This window comes from Bos grunniens, chromosome 2, assembly GCF_055505025.1.
Source record: "Bos grunniens cultivar Pamir isolate PY7600 chromosome 2, Bosgru_T2T1.0, whole genome shotgun sequence".
In the NCBI taxonomy this organism is placed as follows: domain Eukaryota; kingdom Metazoa; phylum Chordata; class Mammalia; order Artiodactyla; family Bovidae; genus Bos; species Bos grunniens.
In genome coordinates this window covers 45512993-45525135 of record NC_141166.1, presented here as the reverse complement: position 1 = coordinate 45525135, position 12143 = coordinate 45512993, and the positions used below count along the sequence as shown (strand labels likewise).

General features: G+C 40.0%; 2 protein-coding genes across 16 annotated transcripts in view; both read left to right on the top strand.

Moving 5' to 3' along the window:
• The window catches only part of CARF (calcium responsive transcription factor), a 75638-nt gene extending 75200 nt beyond the window's left edge, over positions 1–438 (top strand). For all 4 annotated transcript variants that reach the window (XR_015143683.1, XR_015143618.1, XR_015143642.1 and 1 more), the window contains one exon: positions 393–438. The gene's annotated coding sequence lies outside the window, so the exon portion shown is untranslated. The remainder of the gene's footprint in view (positions 1–392) is intronic.
• An 8840-nt stretch (positions 439–9278) lies between these two features.
• The window catches only part of NBEAL1 (neurobeachin like 1), a 164493-nt gene continuing 161628 nt past the window's right edge, over positions 9279–12143 (top strand). For 6 of the 12 annotated variants that reach the window (XR_015143586.1, XM_086345219.1, XM_086345186.1 and 3 more), the window contains exons 1-2: positions 10553–10661; positions 11525–11804. Coding sequence is in view for 11 of the 12 variants with exons in the window: in XM_086345219.1 (XP_086201345.1) it covers positions 11754–11804 (51 nt within the window). In the remaining variant the exon portion in view is untranslated. Of the gene's footprint in view, positions 10367–10552; positions 10662–10753; positions 10989–11065; positions 11204–11524; positions 11805–12143 lie in introns of those variants that run through there. The other 6 variants (XM_086345209.1, XM_086345174.1, XM_086345153.1 and 3 more) reach the window with 5 other exon arrangements.

Below are 12143 nucleotides of genomic sequence, written 5' to 3'. Positions count from 1 at the left end.
CCTGCATTGCAGGTGGATTCTTTACCACTGAGCCACAGGGAAAGACACTGAGCCTTGTGGCTTATTTTTAACTACTCTATAATAGACTATATTTACATATATCACTCCCCTGTACCTGAGGGGATTCAGATTTCTAGGCTTGATTATAAAAATATTTCAGAAATTTTTTTCTTTCTAGTCCTTCTGCTTTCTATTCTTTTTTAAAAACTGCTTTAAACTAACATTTTTTTGTTCTCTTTTTATACTTTATTCAATTTTACATTTAATAAATTACTAAACTTGCTTTTATCTAAATTTCAATTAAGTGGCAGTATAAATTCTGGGTTTAAATAGACAGCTAAAATTATGTAAATATATTAACTCTCCTAAGAAGATCTTTCCTCTCTTTTCAGGATTGATTAACATTTCAAAATACATTGAAATGCTTTGGTATGAAAATTATATTAATAAAAAAATACGGGTATATTTAGACCTTCAAGAAGAATTTAATCAAAGAGTATGCTGCTGCTGCTGCTGCTGAGTTGCTTCAGTTGTCTCCGACTCTGTGTGACCCCACAGATGGCAGCCCACCAGGCTCCCCCGTCCCTGGGATTCTCCAGGCAAGAACACTGGAGTGGGTAACCAAAGAGTATAGGCAAGAACAAAACAACTGAAAAACATCTAGCTTGTAGTAGCTAAGACAGAAGGTGTGACTTTCAGAGTAACAGACTTCTGTATCAGTTGCATAATAGTTTTTTATTCATGAGGTCTTTTTATTTCCATGGAAACACTGAAGTCATTTTAATTTTTAATTAACACTTAAGTTTATAGTTCCAGCGATTTTAACTCAGTAGTAAGTACAGAAGCTAAAGCTTTACCTATTTCTACTTTAAAAAATGTAAAGGAGGAAAAGATGGTTTAAAATAGTCATGCATTTCATTTTGGAGAAGGCAATGGCACTCCACTCCAGTACTCTTGCCTGGAAAATCCCATGGATGGAGGAGCCTGGTAGGCTGCAGTCCATGGGGTCGCTAAGGGTCTGACACGACTAAGCGACTTCACTTTCACTTTTCACTTTCATACATTGGAGAAGGAAATGGCAACACACTCCCACACTCCAGTGTTTACCACTTAGCCACTTGGGAATCCACATGGAATAGTAGTTGGAGTAGTCAATTTATTCATAATGGTAGTAATACTACTAAATGTGCTGATGCAGGAGACATGGGTTCATACCTGGATTGGGAAGATCCCCTGGAGAAAGGAAATGGAAACCCACTCCAGTATTCTTGCCTGGAAAATTCTATGGACAGAGGAGCCTGGCAGGCTAACGTCCATGGGGTGGCAAAGCATCAGACAGGACTGAGCACACATGCACTCCTATTACATGCAGTATAAACATTAGCTCTAGACTCTGATTTTCTAAGTTAATCTTACCTTTATACTGTTACATTTGCTTAATACCTTATAGTACTAGTAGTAATTCTGCTGCTGCTAAGTCACTTCAGTCGTGTCTGACTCTGTGCAACCCCATAGACGGCAGCCCACCAGGCTCCCCCGTCCCTGGGATTCTCCACAACACTGGAGTAGGTTGCCATTTCCTTCTCCAATGCATGGAAGTGAAATGTGAAAGTGAAGTCGCTCAATCGTGTCTGACTCTTAGCGACCCCATGGACTGCAGCCTACCAGGCTCCTCCATCCATGGAATTTTCTAGGCAAGAGTACTGGAGTGGGGTGCCTAGTAATAGTAGTAGTTAAAGTGTTAGTCACTCAGAGTTGGACAGGACTGAAGCAACTTAGCATGCAGGAATGTATGCATGAGATATGTAGGATTTATTATTTACTTTATTCCTAAATATTTTCACAAGTTGTTTAACTTCCCAAAATTTCTGTGGTAGAATTAAGTCTGAGTATATTTTTCTATTCTGTAGCTATGGACACAAAATTGTAGGGAATAATTGATTTTTTTTTTTTTTGGTACTACTTGTGAAATCATTTGGAACTGAAATTATATATGATCATTTGAAAGTAGTTTTCTGAAACTTAACTGAGTAATTTTAAAATTTGAGATTAAATAAGCCACAACCATTATATCTTGGAATTCTTAAATTTCCTTACTTTTCCTAGCTTTGCAATAATTCTGCTCATAATTCAGGACTGAAAGCATTGATTTTAAAGAGAAAATGAGCAGAAATGAACTGAATCACTTTTTATGAAAAAGGAATTATGTTTACTTATAAAGAATTGTCTGAACTTTGTACATAGACAAAATTAAATGCATAGTGAATGACAATATATTTAATCATTTGCTTTTCAATAATGTACTTGGAACTTGTAGTACAGGCCTTTAGGATTTTGAAGTCATTTAAAAGGAAGAATTGCATAATGCCTTGCTACTTAGCAGCATGCGTTTCCTATTTAACTAGTCTGCCCTGCCATTCCCCAAGCTATGCAGCATTTGGACTGTCAACAATGGTGGAAAATAAAGGTGTTGTTAATTTAACATGTATTTACTTAGTTTCAAGATACGATAATTAACATTTATTGAATGCCAGATGCTTTTTATTTATCAGTTAATCCTCTCAACTGGCCTGGGTATTATTATCCCAGTTTTTATGGAAGAAAAATAAACTCAGAGAGATTAAATGCCTTAAGCTAGGAAGTCAATAACTGAAGCTCTAAAACTAAAAAAATAATAATTTTTTTCTTCCTTTAATTTCTTTAATTTTCTATTCTCCCTCTTAATTTATACTGAAACAAACTTTTGTTTCATTCACACTTGTTTCTTTAAGGCACTATTTTCCATATGCTTATTCACAGCTGGAAACCATAATCTTGACCTACTAATGTATTTCACTATGATGAATCATGTCATAAGTAAATGCTAATGATCCTTTTGGCAGGAAATATATGTGAGAATGGAATGTTCAGTAAACAAAGATCTTTTTCCTTATATTAAATCCATTATAATAAAATGGGGAAAATGAAATATGTAATTTTTTTAGAAATGTCCTCAAAAAACTGAAGCATTTCCTGTTTTAACCATTGTTGACTGCCTTTAATATGTGTCAGACTATTAAAGAATTACTTGATCTCAGATCTTTTTAAATTGTTATTTGATTACCATTAAAATTTTAGTATAAGAAAGTTAAGCCTAATGAGTCACAGTTACAGTCATTTACCCCTGAAACTCTAGATCTCATAACCTTAATTCCAAATAAGCTGATAATTATTAAACCACTTTACTACTCAAACAGAAAAAGTAAAAGAAGCCAGTCATTCAAATGAATATACAAGTCAAAAGAACGATCCAAAACAAACCCTTGAAAACAGTGCTAGATATAGTTCCTAGGAACACTAACTGTTAGAAATATCATACATTCTTTAAATTTTTTTTTTTAATGTGGACTTTTTTTTTTTTTAAGTCTTTATTGGCTTTGTTACAATATTGCTTCTGTTTTTGTTTTGGTTTTTTGGCCATGAGGCCTGTGGGATCTTAGCTCCCTGACCCGGGATTGAACCTGAGTTCCTCACTTTGGAAAGCGAAGTCTTAACCACTGGACCGCCAGGGAAGTTCTTTTAATTTTTTTCCATGAAAAGTGTAGGGAAAAAAACTATGTATCTATGTGGTGGTAGAACCGATACAGGAACAGAGATTACACAAAGTTTTTTTTGTAATTCTTAAAGTGGGTTTCCCCAGTGGTTCTGATGACGGTAAAGAACCCTCCTATGATGCAGGAGACCTGGGTTTGATTGCTTGCTTGGGAAGATCCCCTTACCTGGAGAAATCCATGGACAGAGGAGCCTGGCTAAAGTATTGCATTGCTCTGAGAAGGAGATACTCCTTGATACGTGGTAAGTAAAGAGACTTATTTGGAGAAGACCCCGATGTTGGGAGAGATTGAAGGCAAAAGGAGAAGGGGACAGCAGAGGATGAGATGGTTAGATAACATCACCAACTCAATGGACATGCATCTGAGCAAACTCCGAGAGATAGTGGAGGACAGAGGAGCCTGGCGTGCTGTAGTCTTTGGAGTTGCAAAGAGTTGGACATGGCCTTAGTGACTGAACGACAACAAGAGAGACCTCAGATGGTGATTCACTTGAATTTGAATTACAGCAACTGAATTTCAAGAAATCTGCTTTCTTAGAACAAGAAATCTCTTCCAGTCTCAAAATTTTCTTTCCTTCACATTTAAGAAGAAGGAAATAAGAATTTTAAAGAAAAAATATTGCCTTTTAAATTAAAATTTCCTGTAATTTCCTTTTTCTTCTTGATTAAAGAATTTTTCTTTATTGTAAACTAGGGAAGTCTTAACTTTCAATTAACTTGCCAGCCACCATAGAAATTTCATTATACATGAAAGTGAAGTGGTTTTCTTTCATGTTTCAACTGAATTTAAATTACTGTATTACTGTGTGTATGCGTGCGCACGTGTGTATGTGTGTGTGTTGTGTGTTAGGAGTGTACGATTACATCTTGCCTTCAGAAAGATATCACAAGGTCTGAACGACAAATATAGTTTTAATCTTGTCATGTTCCTACTTAAAAAACTCTAATTTACACAGAATGGAGTCAAAATCAGTGATCCAGCATTCAGGACACTCTGGTGAGCTAGTTACAACCTATATCTTCCCAACCTCATCTCCTTCCTTTTTCTACCTGAGTTTGACTGCTCATGGTTTTCTAAAAATTTGGGAAAGAATTTCCCCAGGAATCAAGCCTTTACCTAAGGCCTTCTTTTTTCAGAATTGTCTTTCTCTTCTTTCTTGACACCCAAATTCTAACATTCCATCACAGCCTTGCTCAGGTACCACTCTCTGCTAAAAGCCTGCCTTAATCATAGTAGTTATTTGGTGGTATCTCCCTGCAACTCTCCCCATTAAATATAACTTTACCTCAGTAAGAGTCCCCTTTACTCTTTTTCCCCCCCTTTCTTTATCTTATGCTTCAGATCTGCAGTCTTGAGTACAAAAAAACTGTTAGATGGTTATCCAAGTAGAAAGTACATGCGTGTTAAATTCAGAGATTGCTAATCGGTATGAATTTTGCCTCTCTTTTTTGCTAGCTAGCTGTGACCTTGTGAAAGTGCAAGTGTTAGCCACTCAGTCGTGTCTGACTCTTTGTGACCCCATGAACTGTAGCCCACTAGGCTCCTCTTATCCTCTGTCCATGGAATTTTCCAGGCAAGAATACTGGAGTGGGTTGCCATACCCTTCTCCAGGGGGTCTTCTTGACCAGGATTGAACCCAGGTCTCCTGCATTGCAGGCAGATTCTTTACCAAATGAGCCACAGTTCCTTAAACTTTCTGAACTGCAGTTATCTAATCTGTAAAATGAGAATTCCATTTGCCTTGCAATGTTATTTTGAGAATTAGAGATAAAGGATGTAAAGCACATGGTACTGTGCATGTAAAATACATAGTGCCGTGCACACAGTAAGGTGCTCAACAAACAACTATTAAGCATGCTTGATTTTTAGTCTTCGTTCTGGTGATAGCCACCAATAGCAGCCCAGTCTTGAGTTAATTTACTTTATTTATTTATTTTTTTGGGGGCTGAGCCAACTTGTGAGATCTTAGTTCCCTGACCAGGGATTGAACCTGGGCCCTGACAGTGAAAGTGCTGAATCCTAACCACAGGACCACCAGGGGATCCTCTAATTTGCAGTTTTAAAACTAGATCACATTCTTGACGAAGTTTTCAGTACACTATTAAGTAAGCTGGATCTACCTTGCCTCTCTTGGGGGTCCTAAAGGACATCTTATGTACCTAGGAAATCCTGGGATTCAGAGGTTCTCAACTGAGCATAGTTTTGCCCCCAGGTTTTGTCCCCAGGATATTTGGCTTTGTCCGGAGACATTTTTGGTTGTCATAACTGGAAGACATATTGGCATTTACTGGCTGGATGTCAGATGCTGCTAAGCATTCTTCAATGCACAGGAAAGCTCCCTAGGACAAAAAAGTACCTAGTACAAAATGTCAATAGTGCTGAGGCTGAGAAAATTTGCTCCAAACACATCAAGCTATGGACTCTGAAAAGGCAGCACACGATAGTCAAAAACAGCCTAGAATTAAGGAGTTCTGGGTTCTAGTTCTGTCAGCCATATGCAGTATGTTGCAGGGCTCGTCAACTCCTCCAGACCTCAATTTATTTTTAATATCATTTGACTTATTTCTCTATCCTCTGTGTTTTCTACAATGCAAATTAACTCTAGAGCTGCACTGTCCAACAGTAGCCACTAGCTACTTGTGACTAAGTTAAAAATAAACAAAAAATTCATTTCTCAGTTGCACAAGTCCCATTTCAATTGGTCAATGGCTGCATGTGGCCAGTGGCTACTGTACTAAATAGCACAGATGTAGAACATTTCCATCCTGGTGGAGATTTCTGTTGGACAGTGCTTGTCTACAGGCTTGGTTTGATCAGATTCAGGCCTTAATTTTTTAATATTTAAAATGAAGATATTGAATTACATGATCTCTAATGGTAACTTCCAGTTTTCTAGTTCTGTGATTCTAAAGGACAATACAATAATTCTCTTATTCTGAGTGAATAAAGTAATCAACTTTAATAAAAGAATTGTAAATGGGTGGAAAATTCTAGAAAAACCCATATTTCATGTATTTATGTACACCCATGTTCCAGTCAATGTAATCAGAATTAGAGTGTTTACATTAGCATGCCTGATCATAGTTTAGACAACTGTGTGGTACCTACTGAAAAGGTATGGGATAGGACTTCTAGTTTTTGGTTTAGCATGTAAGTATCTTGAAAACTGTCACTCCATCCTAACAACAGTAAACAATTGAACAAACTGAAAAACAATAATTCTTCCTAGCTCCGTGAGAGATGAGAGGTCACAGGGCAAACCATTACTTGCAAAACTGCAGTGACAGGTGAGTACAGAGAATCCCAAGTTACCAGAAGAGAAACCCTTAGCAGAATCCTCCATAGCAGTCCATACTGGGTTGGGGAAACTTGCCTGTAATTAACAAACCTCTGGAGGCTGAGTGGACAAGTCTGAGCATTAAAGGAGGTTCCAGCCATTGAGGCCCCAGCCTCCACTTTTATGAATTTTATTGCTAGGAGCTCAATGAGGTTGTCACAGTAAATACTGGAGAAAACTTTCATGTTGCTGGCAGAGGGAGGGTGAGAATAACCATTCTCAAATAACCAAAGGTCTGCCATCAGAGAAACTGTTTTACCAGAGCTGAAATTATTGGGGTTTTATCAGAGCCTAACTGATCTAGGGGATGTGAAATACCCAACTTTAGTACACTCTAGCCATCCTGTCCCTCTTAAGGGGCAGGGGAGTGACAAAGCACTTGTGAGGTACACAAGTCATAGACCTAAAAGACTGAGACCTAATCACAGGACTATAGAAAGCTTGCCCTCCTCTAATACAACACCATCATATTACTAAAGGTTTATTTATTGCAGTTCCTTTGCTCAGTATATCATGTCTGGCTATCATAAAATTACAGAGCATGTTGTTGTTTAGTTGCTCAGTCATGTCTTACTCTTCAGCCCCATGGACCGCAGCATGCCAGGCTTCCCTGTCCTTTACCATCTTCCGGAGTCTGCTCATATTAATGTCCACTGAGTTGGTGGTCCCATCCAACCATCTCATTACAGAGCATACTAAAAGGGAAAAAAATCACAATTTGAAGAGACCAAGCAAGCAACAGAACCAGACTTACATATGGCAAGAATGTTGAGAATTATCATACAGAAAAATTTAAATGGTTATGATGAATATGCTAACAGCTGTAGGAAATAAACAGCATGCAAGAAGAGAAGGTCAATGTAAACAGAGATGGAAATTCTAAGAACAAAGAAATGCTCCAAATCAAAAACATTGTAATAGAAAAGAAGCAGCCTTTGATGAACTCATTATTAGACTGACACAGCTGAAAAAAGCATCTTTGAGCTTGAGATATGTCAGAAGAAACTTCCAAGATGGAAAAACAAAAAGGAAAAAAGACTGAAAAAAAATAGAATATTTAAGAACTGTGGGACAACTATAAAAGATATGTGTATAATGGGAATACTAGAAACAAATGAAAGAAAGGAACAGAAGTAATATTTGAAGCAATAAATATTGAGAAATTTCCCAAAGTAGTGACAGACAAGATTTGGGAATCTCAAAGGACACCAAGCAAGATAAGTGCCAAAGGCTATACCTAGGCATATCATATTCACAGTTAGAAAATCAAAGAAAAATCTTGAAAGAAGTCAGAAGGGGGTGGGGGGGGAATCACTTTTCCTATAGAGGAACAGAGACAGAAACTTAAATCTGACTTATCTTCAGGAGTCATTCAAGCAAGTAGAGTGGAGTGAAATATTTAAAGTGCTGAGAGAAAACATGCACCTAGAATTCTGTACCCCATGAAATTACTCTTCAAAAGTGAAGGCGAAATAATTGGGGGTGGGGCACACAGCATGGCATGCAGGATTCTTAGTTCTCTGACCAGGGATAGAACAAGTGCCCCCAGCATTGGAACCGTGGAGTCCTAACCACCAGACTGATAGGGAATTTCCTGTAAAGACTTTATTTGACAAAAAAAAAAAAAAAAAAATTGAGGGAAATGGTTGCTAGTAGATCTGTCTTGCAAGGAATAGTAAAAGAAGTTCTTCCGAGAGAAGGGAAACAGTGCATCAATAGATTATATACTTGGAAACGAAAGGAAGAGCATCAGAGAAAAAATAAGTGAAAGTGCTTATTTTTTATTTTTTTAGGCCACACTGTGTGGCTTGTGGGATCTTAGTTCCCTGACTAAGGATGTAACCTGTGCCCCCTGCATTGGAAGCACAGAGTCTTAACCACTAGACCCAGGGGAGTCCCAAATAAGTGAAAGTAAAATTAAAATTTGTATTTTTCTTGATAGTTCAAAATAATATGTTCAACAGTGTATGCTTATGTATACTAAAGAGCCTCTTGATGAGGGTGAAAGAGGAGAGTGAAAAACTGGCTTAAAACTCAACACTGAAAAAATTAAGATCATGGCATCTGGTCCTGTCCCTAGTGTTATTTGCTCAGTTGTGTCTGACTCTTTGTGACTCCATAGACTGTGGCCCTCCAGCTCCTCTGTCCATGGAATTCTCCAGGCAAGAATATTGGAGTGGGTTGCCATTTTTTCTCCAGGGGATCTTCCCAACCCAGGGATTGAACCTGGATCTCCAGCATTGCAGGCAGATTTTTTACCATCTGAGCCACCAGGGAAGCCCCCACTTCATGGCAAATATAAGGGGGAAAAGTAGAAGCAGTGACAGATTTTATTTTCTTTACTGCAGATGGTGACTGCAGCCGTTGGTTGTTTTTTGGAAGGAAAGCTATGACAAACCTAGACAGCATATTAAAAAGCAAAGACATCACTTTGCCAACAAAGATCCATATAGTCAAATATATGGTTTTTCCAACAGTCATGTACAAATGTGAGAACTGGACCATAAAGAAGGCTGAGCATCAGAAGAATTGATGCTTTTAAATTGTGGTGTTGGAGAAGATTCTTGAGAGCCCCTTGGATAGCAAGGAGATCAACCCAGTCAATCCTAAAGGAAACCGGCCCTAATTACTCCTTGGAAGGGCTGATGCTGAAGCTGAAGGAAGCTCCAATACTTTCGTCAGCTGATGCGAAGAGCGGACCCATTAGAAAAGACCCTGATGCTGGGAAAGATCCAGGGCAGGAGGAGAAGGGGGCGACAGAGGGTGAGATGGATGGATGGTGTCACTGACTCAATGGACATGAGTTTGAGCAAACTCCAGGAGATGGTAAAGGACAGAAAACCTGGCAATGCTGCAGTGCATGGGGTCGCAAAGTCAGACACGACTCAGCGACTGAACAACAGCCACTACCAATCTCATGCGTCTTCCCCTCTCCTTTAAACCCCTCCAAACCCCATCCCGCGCAAAGTTATCTACCTATCTCTAGTGAATGCTGCCGTTTTCCTTTTGTTTCTTTTCTTCTAAGAGCAATACCCTTTTTGAAGCCTTAGTAGTTTTGCACTTGACACTCAGCGACAGCGAAAGTTTGACACGGGGTGGCACGAGGCTTTGGCACAAACACGATTAATGGAAAGGATTTTTGGGGGGTGTGGGAGCAGGTGTATGTTCTCACGACACACTGCCCTGACCAATCCCCTTTTTACAAACATAAATCAAAATGAAATCCCTTCAGTTATCACCGTAGGGTTCCCTGCCCTCAGATGACTCCCGGAAATGACGCCGACAGCCTTACGCTCCGTCTGCCAGTCGGCAGCAGCGGCGGGCCGTAGACGTAAGCACGTCTGTCCTCCAACGCGTCCAGCTCAGGGAAGTCTAGAGAGCTCCGCCGGGGACCGCCGCCGGGTCTTCAGGAGCCGGGTCGACTGAGGCTGCGCAGGTATGCAGGGGCGAGGCATCAGATAATCCCGCCCCTTCCAGCCTTTGCGGCCAATGAGCAGCTAGTGACCCGGGACGGGTAAAGCCTTAAAGGCCGGAATGATTAGCCGAAAGCGCAGTCCCGCCCCTGGCTCCTCCCAGCCCTCGCGCCCCGCCTAGACCCGTCACCGCCCCGCCTCCGTCTCCCGCCCGCCTGCCTAGCAGCGGGGTGACACGGGGCTTTGGCTTGAGAAGGGGGCGAGGGAAGCGAGTTAGACGTCGGCTTGGCGGCAGCGGCGGCGGCACAACCCCCCAATGTGAGCGCGGTGTTGGGTAGCGGGTCATAGGGAAACGAGGGCCGCGTGGCAGAAATGGGAGGGCCCCGGGTGCTTGGTGGCGAACGCGCTCTAGAGTGAGGGGCTGCCGAGAGGGGGCGAGGTTGACCGGGGCGTGTCCCTGTGCGGTCGGGAGGGCGTGGATAGCGGCTCGGGGGACGCCCTGCTCTTCTTGTCTCCTTTCCAAAGCTTCTCTTGGCAGCTTGGCACAAATTAAGTTTGCCTCCCTTTCGGTTGGCTGGGCGGCGAGGTGGAAATTTAAAGATCCCCAAAACACTTGGAGGCTTTCCCAGGGTGTTTTCCTTGCTGGTGCGTTTGTGCTCCTTTCTTCTGGCTGGATGGAGAGGTAGAGAGGCTAGGTGGGCTGGTCGACCTTTGCTGTCTGAGGATTGTTCAAACAAACCAGGAATTCTTCACCCTCCTCCCCACGCCCTGCCCTGCAAAACAACAGCAAACATTCCCAACAAGTTTTAAGAAGCCGACTGTAAAATTCTGAGGGATTCTATGTCTGCAATGTGTCTGTAGTAAGTTGTGCTCTTTCTTAAGTTTACAGAAAGTCTATGAGTGGCATTTTTGCTGCTTATTATCATTGGACAATTTTTTTTTGTTATAAGTACTCATCTTTGAGTTCTGTCCAAGGGGATTCTGACTTTATGTTGATATGAAATATTGCATTAGTTGTGATGTTTTCCTGAAACGAGTTTCTGTGAAATTCAGTCAGTTGTTAAAGCTTAGCCAGTTGTTCGTGGATGTGAGGTAGATAAATTTCTAGTTCAGATAAACCTGCAGTTACTATTATAGCCTCTTTTTAAAACAAATCCTTGGCATGTTTTTCTCTTTCACAGATTTTTATAATTATCCAACGACCACTGATGAAGATAGGTTGGAGTAACTGCTGAAACTGAATTTTGTTGACCAGAAGGCAGTCCATTTGTTCCACTTCTTTTTGTTTTCCTTACTGCTTTGAGCTTTACTGTAACGGCTGAAAAACTTGGAAAATAAAATGAACACTCTATGGTCTTGAACTTTTTTTTTTTTTGGAGGAAAAATTAAAGTGCCAGAGTGAAAGCCAGAATGGCATCTAGAGAGAGACTCTTTGAACTTTGGATGCTTTATTGTTCAAAGGTAACTGCTTTCCTTTTTTATTTCTAATTTTAAAATACTTATAAAATTTTGTGACTTGCCTTATCAGCAATTTATTTAATTGATAATGGCATATTTATTCCCAGTATTGACTTTAAGAACACGAACTTTTCTTTTTTCCACTTCATCAGATTTGAACACAAACACAGTATTGGCATGCTATTGAAAACTGTAGGGTGTGGTTTTAATTTGACTTCAGTGATCCTAATTTACTTATGTAAATTTAAGTAAACTTAAGTAAAATTATGACCTTTGAGAAAAGTAAAATATTTGTACTTTTGTTTGTGCTAGTTTTTCCTCCCACACTTCGGAGTAAAAATA